We start from the raw sequence: 13,931 nt of genomic DNA, 5'->3' as shown, positions 1-13,931 counted from the left end.
TGTTGTTGCTGTAAACCGGCTGGGATTTCAGTCACTCAAACATTAAAGGGGTCTTTTCTTTTTTTTTCCTTAAAAACACTTTGTTTTCAGGAGTCTTCCGGGCATTGTCGACCTCATTGCACCAGTTCATGGGATATTATACCTCCTCTTCAGGAGGTGGTCTTGCGGCGTTTGCTATTTGCATCAGATGTTTCAAATTGGCAAAGGCAGAGTCACATTTTTTATCTGTCACCACTTGGGGGGGTTTGGCTTTCGTGAAGCATGGAAATGGATGGGATGGTCCACGTCGAGTTTTGTTGTTTCGGCGCATGAGTGTGTTCGTACCTTATACCTATATTGATCTGGGCGTCGCGATAGAAGAGGAGGAAGACCTTGACGCCAGGGGCGTGACAAGCAAGATAATGTCGAAATCAAGAAGCGGATGCCATGTGGCTATCGAGCAAGATGTGCAAAATCCCCGTAATATATATTGGCCATTCTTAGAGTTATCAATGTCTTCCAGGGGTGTCTCTTCCAAAGAGAGACTTGCCTCGCCTATTATAATCCATCCCTGCGTCCTCGATGGCGTCCAGTATTGTACAGCCAACCTCGGCTTCCATCCATACAGCTATCTCTACTTCAGTAACCATCCATTGCCGTCGTGAGCAGGCCATCAAGGCATTCTCTTGACATGGTACAGCGCCAAAGGTATCTTCCATATACACGAATGAATACACTGTCTTCCCCAGCGAGAATGTACGATCTGATCACAAACTTTTCGGCTTTTGTAGTATCGCTCTTTGTCCCCAGCCATCCGTCGGGCCCTATAGGGTTGGTCTCGTAACTTCATAATTCGTTCATCAATTCATTGTCGGTCATTGCATTTTGGTCAGTTCCCTGAGACGAATGTGATGTCAGCTGGACACCAGATATCCGGTCTCTGGGCGAGAGTTCTGTATTCCTCTCGCGTAGTTTTTGGTGGCACATCTTAATGGTATGCCACCGTTTCAATTCCTTTGCCCTTGACATCAGTTGACTTGAGTAGCTCTCGCAAGCTGCCTTCAGCACGACCCTGAGAATGGGGCGTGGACTCAGGAGCTCGCCAAGTCATCCAGCCGCTCAGCGTCGAGATGAAGCTATGTCGGGCATGCGAGGCGTCAACGGGGGAGATGGAACCGCGAGCAAGGGGTTGGTCGAGCCCCTCAATAACCACGGGTCTAGTCTTGGGTGGTGCAGGGATACGCTCCTTATGCGCCGCCTCGGGGGCAGTGCGGATCTCGAGCTGGCTGCTTGATGTTTGGGGCAGGGCGGGTTCGCCAACAAGGCCGGTGGCCGAGTTGAGTTCATTCAGGTGCATGCTCAGCCGAGTGCCGTCGATGAGTGCCAGAGATCCAGATCTCCTTCGTCGAGTTGCACTCTGCGTGGCATCCTCCTCCTGAGGAGCATTCTCCTCCGCTCCGTTTTCCGAGGATGATGCTGAAGATTCGTGTCTGGAGCCCTTTTTGGCAGCCCGTCCGCGAACCTCCTCTGCAATCTCAGCTGCAGACTTCTTCTTGGACTTGTCCTCATCCGAGGATCTACTCGAAGACATGATGGTCTCCAACGTTCCCATTGCTCTACTATTTCTCCTGATGCCCATTGGTCTCCTTCTAGAGCGCCTCAAGTTTCGCTCATCATCCGACGAAACGGCCTGAAGAGTCGGTCCCTGAGGTTCCTGGGTCTGGGCAACTCCAGGTATGAAGGACGATCCGGAGCCATGAGGAGCGTAATGAACCTCGTATTGATTGCTCAAAGAATATCGGGACTTGGCACAGATTTCTGCAATGCGATCCAGATCAGCATTGATATCGGTGCCGCCACTCTGGTCGTCGATATTGGCCATGAAACTCTTGAAGCGAAATGCCTCTACCGGCGGTAGCTTCGCCTCTTCAGGCTCATTGAGTCGCTTTTTTGTTCGGTTCCTCGCCATGGTTCCCAGCATTCCATTCCTGGCCGGCGTGATATTCGAGGTAAACGGAAGCACACGCCGTACGAGAGCCGCAGGACCCCCACTCTCTGAGAGCGTTGTGCGATGTCCTCGGCCGTTGACAATGACGACCCCTCGATCTGTGCTAACGGGACGGGTCGGTACGGGAGCGTAGTAGCTTCGGACTATCACAGGCTGGGAGTAGGTGCTGCTCTGGGCGCCTGTCGACTTTGCGTATCGGTGGCGGCTGGGAAAGTTTGAGTTGAGCTCGCGGAGGGCTGATGTTCGGTGCTCTACGGTAGAGTCGTCAACGGGAATAGGCTTGCCCTCGGCGGTCGAAGGCACCAGGCTCGTTGACGATGTGTTGGACTGAAAGAGAGGTGGGAAGGAAAATGGGAGAGAGTGCCGACGAGGTTTGCCGAGGGCCGGGGCGGACGAGGTGGAGGCGGCGGCGTGATGGCGAGAGGACTGATGAGGTCGAGGAGGTTGTGAGGGCGGCTGAACGGTGGAGGACAGCATGGTGAAGACTCGGGAATCAGGGTACCGCCGAGTGGAGGTATATATATTATGCGAGAGTGCGTTGTGTGCGTTGTCGTAGATGAGTACCTCAGCGGCGATAGGTAGAGGCGATGGGCTTGATCAAGCACGAGTGACACCCCAGGCGTGGGTCAATGGAGCATTGAAAGTAGCGGCGGCGGCAGCAGAAGCAGCAGCTCAACACGTCAAGGTGTAGTATGGAGGTCGACGCGAGTCCAGGGCGGTGATGGTGGCCGCCGAGTGGTGGGAGTGGTGAGCCGTTGGGGATTGTCGTGGTCGACAGTCGGTCTAGGACATGCAAGGTATGGTATCCGGGGGTAGGCCGGCTGAAGAGATAGGGCGGTAAAGGGGTTGTTTGATGTGTTGGTGCGTGCGAATATGGCGTGCACGATTTGATGGGAGAGGCAGTCAGGACATGGCTGGGCTGGCTCGCAGGCTTGTCGAGGAGGTTGACGAGTGAGGGCAGCAAGCAGAGACGAATACGGCAAGACGATGCAGCGCGATCTTGACCTTGTCTGTCTAGGTTATCGGTCAATGCAGAGCGAACGAAGCGAAGCGAAGCGGTGCGATGCGCTGCCACGACGCGGTGGGGTCGACAAATGCAGGATGCAAGAGAGGGAGCGAAGATAGGCAGGATAATGCGTTAGCACTCTTTTGCGTACGGCGTAGTCCCGTCTCGACAAGGTGCCTGTAGGTAGGTTGGTTTGAAGGACAAGAGTTGATAGGTGATAGATGATATTAGACAGTAGAGTCAAGCACGGGGAGAGGGGATCGAGGTAGACAAGCTAGCGGGAAGGAGTGGAGGTGGAGATTGCCCGGCCGGGGAAGGGGCAAAAATAGGAACGGGATGTCACAGATACGGAAGGAACGACAGGAGGAAAGAATGAGTCGGGATAGAAGTACCTATAGCTCCTCATCCTTATTCTCCCCCTTTGCGTTTGTGCGTCTTTGCTGATGCGCTTTTCACATCAGAGCTGGGCAACCAAAAACATGGATGGCGGATCGGGATCGGATTGGCATGGGGATTGGATTGCTCTTTTGCCCGAGCCAATCGCACCTTGCCAGCTGGACAGCAACATGTGGCATCAATCAATCGCAGCACGACAATCGTGGAATGGAGTAGGCATAATGGGGCGTGCAATGGGAGATTACTGTCCCACGTACAGTACTCGGCAGATTTGGATTTCTCGACATGCTGATTGCTGAGATGTAATTGTCTTGGTGCTATACCAGCTTCGAGGTCATCCAGCATATGTCCAAGCTTCCACAAGATGTACTCATGACGACAAAAATAGTTCACGTTCTGGCCGCTTGATTGCAAAGAGTCACGCTCAGCTTACAAGTGTTATATTGACATACGGAGAAAGAAATTCGTAAGAACAGTCCTCCATGTTGACCCAATCGCGTTGTTGTTGGTCATTTATTCACCAAGGTGTTTGCAGTCCCTTAACTTGTCCCCCAATGTGACACTTGCCAAGCCTCCCCCACTCGATAACCAGGATCCAGCTCTGCCGTGTCAGAGCCTCTAGTAGAAGTAGCGCAGGATCTTGCCCGAGACATGCTTTCGACGAGCCTGGTCATGATCCATGATGCCCGCGGAAGTGGTGAGCACGATATGGCCGAACTGGCGGGCAGGCAGAAGTCGAACAACCCACTTCTCCAGGTCACCCAAAGCCACGCTGAAACGAGGACTGATGACGCCGCACTTGTTCAGTCTAAAATAGAAGATCTCGGCGATTGACGGTTCATCAGACAGTTGGGGGATGACCATTACGAACCGGCCATTGATTTGGACGACAATTTTGCCGTCACGGTGGCCATCGACCTCTTCAAACTCCGAGATATAGTCATGGCGCTGCATGAGCTCAAGGAATCTGACGATGGCCTTGGATGAAGGGCGGAGAATGACCTGGCGCTTGCCCTGCTTCTCGGCGTTGTTGATGCTCTTCAAGGCATCACTCAGAACACTGGTTCGGACCTTCTGACCGAGTTAGAAGGCACAGAGATATATCGAGATGGCTGCTGAGCACTTATGGTGGCGATTACAAGATGTATAACGGCACGCGTTCATTGCTTGTGGTTATAGCGGGGAGGGTGTATCGGGAGGCTCTTCAGAGACGAACTGGTCGTAGTCTGAAGGTACCTGCAACGAATGGCAAAGCTATCACCCAAATGAGTCCATGATCACTGAGCTCTGTCCGGCTTGAAGAGTGTGTGGTTTTGATGCAGAGTTGGTGATGGACAAGAACACCACTGGGAAGTCACGTGCCGATAAGCTACTCAAAGTCTTGGTGATCAACTAGGTGTGGGCTCTGGCATCACAAGCCACCCTCAAGACTCAGGTACGTATCTTCTCTCTAGTCTCTGGTGATCGGATTGGAGTTCGAACTGGATTGGCTCATCCATGGAAACATGCATGTGTGTCGTGGCTGTCGATAAAAGGGTCGATGCTCGCCTCGGGTAATGTCAACACCCATCCCCGCATTGCCTCTCATTGGCTGCGCTAGGCGTAGCTACATTTTGCTACCCTGAACACCCTGGGAGATTTGCCGATCAGTTGACAGCTCTCTTGCTGCTGGTCTCGGTAATGTTTGCCCTGGATGTCAATTAAGCCATGTCTCAGGTGGAATTAGAAGGAGTGAATGTTCCTGATCGTCCATCTTAGCTGTTCTTGACCATCGGCAATGTACGGAGCACACACAGGTGACAGGTCATACTCGGACACCTCCTGTAGGCAATTCACGCTACGTGCACTTCTGCCTCTTCTCGGGTGTTTGCCAACGCGGGGCTGTCGATATGTGTTGTCCGACTGGCGATGATTGGGGCTTTCAACATGACTGTCCTTCCACCGCCTCCTCACCGGGTGTATTCGTCACCTTGGGGAAGTAATCAACGCCGACACGACATGATCGTGCATATCGATGGGAGCCCCGCTCACAGAATACGGCCACCATGAGGGACAGGGCTTTGTCCAGATGCTGCTTTGCCATTACTAGATGACCCTGCCCGAATACCACGGTAAGCACCCATAAGCCGGCTCATCGGATATAGATCACCAGCTTATAAAGCCCATTAACTTCAATAGTCCGTTCTGCTATGCTGCACGTCGACGGTTGCGACAACTGACAACTCATCAAGCTGAAGCGAGTAATAGCGCCGCCGTTGTTAGTGCCAATGCACACTACCACGAGCAAAAGCAGGAACAGTATGGCAAGCAAGTAAGACAGGAGGTGTGGCAGCGGAGAGTGTATGAAATGTCTTGTCGCTTTCCTCATTTATTTATATAAAAAGTGTCCGTAAGGCCTTCACAGATCATGCAAACCACCGCAACAACAAAGCGATGAGCATCCACCCGACAAGAGCCTCAAATGGCTTCGGTCCTCCAGCATTTCTTCAAGCCGTAGGATGAGCTATCGTGCCGTAGCCCTGGCCTCCCGTCTGTACATTATCCGAGTACACACCTGGCGCTGGTCCAGTTGCAAATCGCCCCTCGCGCGCCTGCTCGCGGCGATCGTAATACACGTACTCGACGTAGAATGCGTGGATATGACCCGGTATGTAGCCCAGAAGGGTCAGGCAGATGTTAATGAACAGATCTTGAAACACCTCGCGTCAGCATGGAATTCGGAGGGGAACAAGGCGGGGGATGTTGGCTTACCCATTCCACATCCTGCAACGGCCCAGACACCGATGGGAGGGACTGAAAGTATGTTAGTGACCATAGAACTCTCGAACGTTACAGAGGGGAGGTTAACGTACAGAGGATGGTGATGAGGACGAGAAAGATGGCCGAGACGACACCCATGATTGCGGTTTGGTCGTGTGTAAGTTGGTGCGAATGTGAGTATAAAGTGACTGGCTGTAAGAGCGTGTGCGTTCTGACTGTCAATAATGAGTGATGTTTGATGAAGGAGAGAGAAAAGCCAAGGCAAATGCAATGAGTCTTGATGTTTCAAGACGACCTCAGGCAAAAGTGTGCATCGCCGCGTAATTGGAAGTAACGTGACGGTGTTGGAGGAAGCCGGCTTGTGACGTGGAGCATGGTCAATGACGTAGACAAGGCGCTTTCAGGTGTTGCTGCCACAAGCCAAACCGGATAAAGACCAGTTGAGTAACACGTATTTGAGGCAATAGAATGGAATTTGGTCTTAGTATCAATACGAGAACCGAAAATAGGAAAGAGGCTATCGAAAATGGACAAATCCACATGTGAATCGAAGCGTGGCATCCATCACCTCGACGGTCTCGTCCTTTCAACTCTATAACCAAGCATCGACCCTATCGGATATTTCGACGCCGATCGCACCGACCGGACACTTGGAGAGCACAGAACCTACGCTCATGCTCCGGCCCAGGCCTAGGCCCGTCCTCGGACAACAGTCTACGGGCGCCTACGAAGCAGTAAATGCTGCTGCTACCTGCATCATCTGTCACCCAAATCACAGCGGTTCCTGTTGTGGTGTCGTTGGGAGGGCCTTTGTATGCAGTACGACTTTGAGCGTCACAGCGCTTCATGATACAGCTGCTTCTGCACCATCACCCCCGATCATATCATCAACGACTATTGCAACAACGATAGAAACGGGAGAATCGCTTTTCCGCGTAGGCATGTGATTAGCCGAAGTCGTACATGTGTTGTCGGCATGTCTCTGGAACGTGGAAATGGAACCAAATTGGCTGATCAGTTTTCCTGTTGTCCTTTATTAGCCCTCACAGCACAGAGGACTGAGACTGGAAACATCCTGGACAAAACCAAACCGACATGCTTGCCTGGTTTGGCTACAGGTTGTGAAAGGCAGCAGAAATCACGGTTGCCGACACGACCGTCCAAGATGCGGCCTGTGGTCGGTCAAAGCACCGAGTACCGCTGCTCCGGGTTGGCGCCAAGCGATCCGGTCTCACTGGCTGCCTCTCGGGATGGGAGATAACTTCCTTGAAGCAAAGCTAGGCGTTGCGCAATGTAATAAAGACGTGCTTGTGCTAACAAGGATATGTGGTTCCAGGCCGTTGGACGGGGTGACGTCCCCTTCCGCTTCCGCGCCAGCAACGAACGGAACCCCGGGAAGCTTTGCCAGCGGGCTGTCGCACCTGGGGATCCGAGGAGGGATGTGCCCTGAACACAGGTGAGCCCCGAAGTGCTGCGGGCTGGAGCGGTGCTGATCTTGAGGTGAGCGGCTAATGACCGTTAGTACGACAACTTCGTGGGACGCTGGCTAGTATGTTGGCGAGTGTAGTCCGGCGTGTGCATGTTATTGCACTGTGGCTGAAGCTGTTGCTGCTACTTGATGTTGTACAGTGCGCCCCGTAGGTCGGCAAGGCGAGGCAGGGCAAGGCATAGTCACTGATCGGCTGCCTGCATTGCTTCTCGGTCACTTCCACGGAGAACCTCGAGCCTGCAAAACCCGAAGAGACCAGCGGGCTGTTGGGGTTGGTTCTGAGCAACGGGCTTGGCTGTTGGTCCTCGCCTCAGGAAATCCCATCGCGAGTCCGGATTGGAACCCCTGAGCTCTCACGGAACATGTAGGTCCGTAAGGCCGTTCGGCGTTGACTATTCGAGGGGCTTCTTTTACCCGGCGATCCATCCTTGAGCAGCACCGACCGGTGATGTGTCGGCGGAGCAAAATATACCACCAGGGAGGGAGGACAACGCAAAGGTGGTCCAGCTTCAGCTCGCAATAATCATGCTCATAATGAGCTGGATGAGATATCCCCGTTAACCCGTCGTTCAATAACAGCAGCGATGGAATAACAGAGGGCACAGCAAAAGTGAGGGGGCCGACATCATAGTGGACTGATTGCTGTTGGAGCGAGATGACGCCTCGCCCAAGTCGGCAAGTCGAGTCTCCGCGCGCGGGTGGGACTTTGTATGCAAGGTCATCCTGCCTCATCATAGATGGATGACTTGCTCTGCTGTCTGGCGGTTTATCTTTCTCGGTCTCAGAGGCCTCAGCTGGCGATGCGGGTGGACGCAAGGGATGACTGAGAGTCTTGAGAGACGAAGTCTTGCACGTGGGAGGCAGGGAGATGGCCCCTCTCTGGGAATCATCAGGTGCACCTGAAGCTGAATGAAGCCATTGATAGACACTGGAACTTGACATGGAGGTCGGGATGAACGAGGCTGCCACTGCTCTGCTGCACCCCTCGTTCCATCCATCCCATCCTCCTCTGTTGCTGCTGGAATGGTGGGACAGTATCTTCCGTCAATCACTACTGTATCGCAGGACGGCCGACTCAAACCTCAGCCTCCGTTATTAATCCTGACCTGCCCTTGACTGACTCGACAAAGTCGTACTGTATTACCGACTTTGGCAGTTGGTGACTATCAAAAGAGAGAGTTGACATGTTTGTGAACGTGCATTCTCTAGGGCCTGCACAAACTTGACGGCGTCGTGATTGGTAATGTCATAGTCATTGTCGTGTGAATGAACCGGGTAAAACAGGCGCACGCTCGCCCTGCTGCTAGGTACTGCGTAGAACGGCCGAGATGATAAGTTGGGGACTGCTGTTCAGCGTGGAGTACCGGCGGCAGGGTTATTTGTCTTGGCCGAGGGCAGATGGATACGTGCGCGTGCGTAGATACGGGCTGGCTACTGACGGAGGGGGAGGAGGATGGATGGAGTACAAGAGCAGGTAAGTATTGGTGTGACGAATCTCAGCAAAAAGTACGTCGAGTTGTTGAATTATTTAAGGGTGGTGGTTGATGAGCCCGGAGGCTTCGGGAGGAAGGACAACCTGGATAAAGCTTGCTTCAGAGTACGCCTCAAAGTTATGTACATCAAGACTTGTCTTCGCGTCAGCCAGAAGGGGAAGTATTCAGGCATAGGCTGTACAGAATAGGCAAGCCTTGACCTGAATCATCCATCGCTGAATCTCTCATTGTGGCAGTGGGCTTTCCACAATGATGCCGGCTGCTGATGGGCTCAGCCGTTGACCACGCGCAAAAGCTACGACAACGGTCTCGCAGCTTATCCGTTGACCTCCAACACCTACCCTTGGAGCCTCTGATCAAAGACACTTTCAGGGGACGCAACCTGGCCTATTTCGCCTCGTCGCTGCATGCACCCTCGTGAACGAGCGTTGACGCTCCCCGTAAATTCAATCCAACAGCCCCGACTCCGCATCCGCTGGATTGCCTCCACCGAAAACCTGGCAAGGACCGCATTGAGTTCTATGAGTCCTCGGAGAGTTCAGGGGACTCGAGCCTCCGGGGTTTCTAGACGCTTTTCAACCCGTGCCGGCATCCTTCTAGCGAGAGGACGGGACGGCAGCCTCCCTGACAGCTCGCCCGCCCGCCCACGCAGGCAGATAGGCACAGGTACGGGTACGCAGCTGTTGCGTAGCCCCCTGCAGCCCGCTCACTGTAACCACTGTAACTGCCTACGCCTACGCCTACCTGGTGCCCGGCACCAGCTCGGGCCCGGGCAGGGGAGGGTGACCTTCACCGGGCAGGCTCCATTCTGGAGTGCTTGCACCCTGGGCAAGCTTCGGGGAAACGTTTGGGAGGTAGTAGTGACAAAGACCAACATGTCACCTTGTTTCTTGCCATTTGTCTCGCATTCTAAAGTTTCAAATGCTTCTTTCGCAGCTGTAGTCACCCGATATTCATGCCAATTTACTAATAACGCTGCATTGGCCGTCTCTCGCACCCTCAATACCTTTTTCTCCTCCTCCTCAGATTACTGACATGATCTGGAGCGTGTGCTGACAGCCCAACTTGTCCTGTCTCGTCTTTCCCCACTAAACACAGGTACTTTGGTGGCATGTACCCCCTTCCCAGAGTCGACCTAACTGCAAGTACCTGCCTACCGCCTGAGGCCCTTTTCGTGCTGGCACGACCCCCTGAAGCTTCACTGGCCACATCCGATTCCCGCAACTTCAAACCTCCCCGTTACCTCTTCTTCCACCTCCATCATCGCGACCTGGCCGGGCCACGGGCTAGTTAGTTGCACCTTCATATTATACGACGCCGATTCTTGTCGTCCACGGCGAGTCTACATACGTTATACCCGCGATACCTTCCCGTCGTCGTCCTCCACCGCGCCTCCGTGTCGCTCGCAAACACTCTTTTCCTCCTTCTCTGCATCGTCGTCGGTCCTCGTCCGACCGATCCCGCCGCAGCCATGTCTTCGCAACAGCTGCCCCAACTCAACATCGATCGCTATGTCGTGATCCATGTTGCGACCACCTGTGACGAGCACGGCGTTTATGTGACAAAGGACTCGGCCGAGGTGATTGAGCTTGGTTGGATCTTGCTCGACGCAAACTCGCTCGAGGAGGTGAGTAGCACATCCTGCCCGCTCCGCCATCTGTCCAGATACACATCCGACCAGAGGTGCTGCCCGTGACCGACGGATTGCTGACCCAGTCTTGAACCTGCCAGATCACCCACGAGAGTGTCCTCGTCAAGCCAGTCAACACTCCCATCACTCCTCTCTGCAGTAAGTTTTCTGACGCTACTGCCCCGGACATCTCCATCTCGATTTGCTCCACGCTGTCTGGCTCCGCCAACCACGCGCCCGACTACCACCAAAATTTCCCGCTGTTGGCGTTTGGGGTCGGTCAATGATAGAATGCTTGGGCTAACACATATTCTGCAGCGAGCCTGACCACTTTGACTTGGGAGCATGTTCGAAACGCTGGTACCTTTAGAGACGCTATCACCCGATTCGACACATTCGCTACCGAGTACTTGACCTCCAAGAACCTCGACTTCGTCTTCGTCACACTCGATGCTTGGGACCTCCGTGTCCAGCTTCCTCGCGAAGCCCGCGACAAGGCCGTCGTGCTGCCTCCCTACCTCCAGCACTCGCGAACCTTCGACCTCCGCACCGAGTACCAGCGCTGGCAGCAGCACCATCCCGAGTCCCTGCCCTTCGGGCCATCGATGCTCTCCAACATCTGCGCCGCTCTCGAGGTTGAGCCCGTCCAGTCGAGTGCTCCCATTAAGCACAACCTCCCCTTCCACCTGCAGGCGCTTGCCCCGGCTTCGCCTCGGCGTGCGATGGAGGAGGCTATTACCCTCGCCCGTGTCCTCCGGGGCTTGATTAGAAAGTCACAGCCTCCCCAGGAACACCCCGATGTGCTGACACGACCTATGGATGCCCGAGCTGACGTCCGAGCTTTCCTCTCGGAGAGGAGCAAGGTTCTTCACATGTCGGGTCTCCCCCACGACACCACCCAGTCGGAGCTTGAGAGCTGGTTCACCCAGTTTGGTGGCCGGCCCATCGCCTTCTGGACCCTTCGAACTCCCGAGCAGCACAAGCCCACCGGTACCGGTTTTGCTGTCTTTTCTTCCCACGAGGAGGTGAGTTGACCGAGACGCCCTGTGTTGGGCATAGTTCCACTGCGTGGCCACACGCAAAGATTTACAATGTATCGATGCTAATCAATCGCAGGCTGCCGAGAGCCTTTGCATGAATGGCCGTGCCCTTAATGAGAAGGCCATTGAAGTCTCGCCCTCGTCTAGCCGTGTCCTCGACCGCGCTCAGGATATCCTGACTCCCTTCCCTCCCAGCAAGAACCGCCCTCGACCCGGTGACTGGACCTGCCCCTCTTGCGGCTTCTCCAACTTCCAGCGCCGAACCGCCTGCTTCCGATGCTCGTTCCCCGCTGTCGGCGCCGGCCCCTCGAACGATATGGGTGGTGGCAACTACGGAGGATACGGTTACGGTCCACCTGCTATGATGCCTCCTCCTCCCCACGGTGGTCACCACGGTCCCATGGGCCACGGTGGCGGACGCATGGGTGGCAGCGGTGTTGTGCCTTTCCGTGCCGGTGACTGGAAGTGCGGCAATGAGGTATGTGGCTACCACAACTTCGCCAAGAACGTCTGTTGTCTGCGTTGCGGTGCCAGCCGCGCGGGTGCTGCTGTCGTTGCCGATTCTGGCTACCCATCTCCGATGGATAATGCTTCACAGTACGGCATGAACCAGGGTTCTATGGGCGGTGCTCCTGGACCCGGACCTTTCGCTTCTGGCAGCTCGTTCGGCTCTGGCGGTGGTTACAACCAGCACTTTGGTGGTCCTCCCAGCCACTATCTTCCCTCCGGCCTGGGTGGCGGTGCGGCGGCTTACCCAAGCTCTCTGAACACACACGGCTTCGGCTCCGGCCCCGGTTCCCACTCGGCCGGCCCCTTTGACAGCAGAGCTGCCGAGGCTGCTTTCCAGTCGGCCACCAACGGCCCCGCGTCGGCCGGACCGTCCAACAACTTCTATAACAACAACGCCAACAACAGCGGCGGTAACAACGAGAACGACCCCTTTGCGTTCCTGTCGAGCGGCATCGGTGGTCTGTCTGTCAGCGGCGGAGATGCTCGCCAGAACGGTGGCTCGGCGCCTCCCAACAAGTCGCCCGCCTAAGCAGTACAAGCTGCTTTAGCCGGGCCGGTGTGTACACGTTCTCGTTGGGCCTCCGCCAGGCAGGTATCTATCCATCAGCAGCAAAGCGAGGAAGATAACCGGTGGCAGGTGGTTCCGTGTCACTTTTTTTTGCGCAAAAACGACTTTGAATGATGAACATAGAGCATTTGACCTTGGCAAATACCTTCTGGACTTGGTTGTTCTCTCAAAGGAAAGGCGGTACGGTGTGTGTATTGGTTTCGGAAGACCAGGACGGAGTGTCGGATACTACTTGATTCAAGGCGGGACGTGTTACAAAATTTCGAAAGGTTGGAAGACAAAAGTGACTTGAGTACCTCGCCGATGCCAGGGGCTTGCTGCTTGGTGTTGAGGGACGAGTCTATTCGGTACGGGCTATTACTTGCTGGGGGCCACGGCCTGTTTCATTTTTGATAAGCCCAGGGGGCGGCAGAGTTGTCGTCGTCGTCGAGGCCTCTCCATCCCTCGAGTCTCACTCAGTTCTTGGGAGGGAACGAGAGCGATACGGCGAGAGAAGGAGAGGGCCACGGATGGACGGACTACTTATCTGATTCCCCGGGGTCTTTACGGGACGGAGGCGGCGGCATTGCTGGAAAATGGGTTCGGGGGGTTGGGTGCATAGCGCAGGGGAGTGTAAGGGTATATCTTGGCTTTTCTGTGTGACTCAAATATCCAGTTCGCCGGTGTTAGCTTGGTTGTTGCCCGACAAGCTGCTTTTCTCTGTTGTCATCCCTGCCCCTATTTTCACTCTTCATGTTTGTCTATCTGTCTGTCTATCTGTTTATTATGCTTGTCCTTCATTATTCACACACACACACACACACACAAGTTTGATTTCAACCCCCTTGTTCATCTCTCAACACTTCACCTCGCATAAACATCCATCAACCCATCTTACATCTCGCCTTGTTTTTCTCTCTATTTCTTTATCTACATGTTTATTCATTTCATCTCGTTTTCACCTGGGACGCGCAGGAGCTGGGGAGCTGGACAGGGAGCGGCCATGGAACTACCAAAGGGAGGAAAACATATTAGGGGCGGCGGACATGGAGGAGTCGGGGTGTGTCAAAAAG

At 54.4% G+C, this 13,931-nt stretch overlaps 4 protein-coding genes across 4 annotated transcripts; 1 reads left to right on the top strand and 3 right to left on the bottom strand.

Annotated features, from left to right (window-relative positions):
- Positions 1–967: 967 nt before the first annotated feature.
- NCS54_01147900 (Hypothetical protein) lies at positions 968–2,464 on the bottom strand (the record flags this gene model as incomplete). Its single annotated transcript, XM_053156754.1, has 1 exon — positions 968–2,464. One exon carries the CDS (start codon positions 2,462–2,464, stop codon positions 968–970), a length of 1,497 nt encoding a protein of 498 aa, XP_053012729.1.
- Positions 2,465–4,007: 1,543 nt separating this feature from the next.
- NCS54_01147800 (40S ribosomal protein S22) lies at positions 4,008–4,900 on the bottom strand (the record flags this gene model as incomplete). Its single annotated transcript, XM_053156753.1, has 2 exons — positions 4,008–4,463; positions 4,829–4,900. The coding sequence occupies 2 exons, from the start codon at positions 4,898–4,900 to the stop codon at positions 4,008–4,010; spliced, it is 528 nt and encodes a 175-aa protein (XP_053012728.1).
- Positions 4,901–5,875: 975 nt separating this feature from the next.
- On the bottom strand, positions 5,876–6,404 carry NCS54_01147700 (Hypothetical protein; the record flags this gene model as incomplete). The annotated part of the gene is made up of 3 exons (XM_053156752.1): positions 6,242–6,404; positions 6,141–6,182; positions 5,876–6,078 (listed from the first exon to the last, which is right to left on the bottom strand). Exons 1-3 carry the CDS (start codon positions 6,285–6,287, stop codon positions 5,876–5,878), a joined length of 291 nt encoding a protein of 96 aa, XP_053012727.1. The 5' UTR covers positions 6,288–6,404.
- A 4,198-nt stretch (positions 6,405–10,602) lies between these two features.
- On the top strand, positions 10,603–12,840 carry NCS54_01147600 (Hypothetical protein; the record flags this gene model as incomplete). Its single annotated transcript, XM_053156751.1, has 4 exons — positions 10,603–10,758; positions 10,863–10,920; positions 11,080–11,786; positions 11,878–12,840. The coding sequence occupies 4 exons, from the start codon at positions 10,603–10,605 to the stop codon at positions 12,838–12,840; spliced, it is 1,884 nt and encodes a 627-aa protein (XP_053012726.1).
- Between the last annotated feature and the right edge of the window lie 1,091 nt (positions 12,841–13,931).

The sequence above is a fragment of the Fusarium falciforme genome, chromosome 9 (assembly GCF_026873545.1).
Source record: "Fusarium falciforme chromosome 9, complete sequence".
In the NCBI taxonomy this organism is placed as follows: Eukaryota; Fungi; Ascomycota; class Sordariomycetes; order Hypocreales; family Nectriaceae; genus Fusarium; species Fusarium falciforme.
This window is presented reverse-complemented; position numbering and strand designations above follow the sequence as displayed.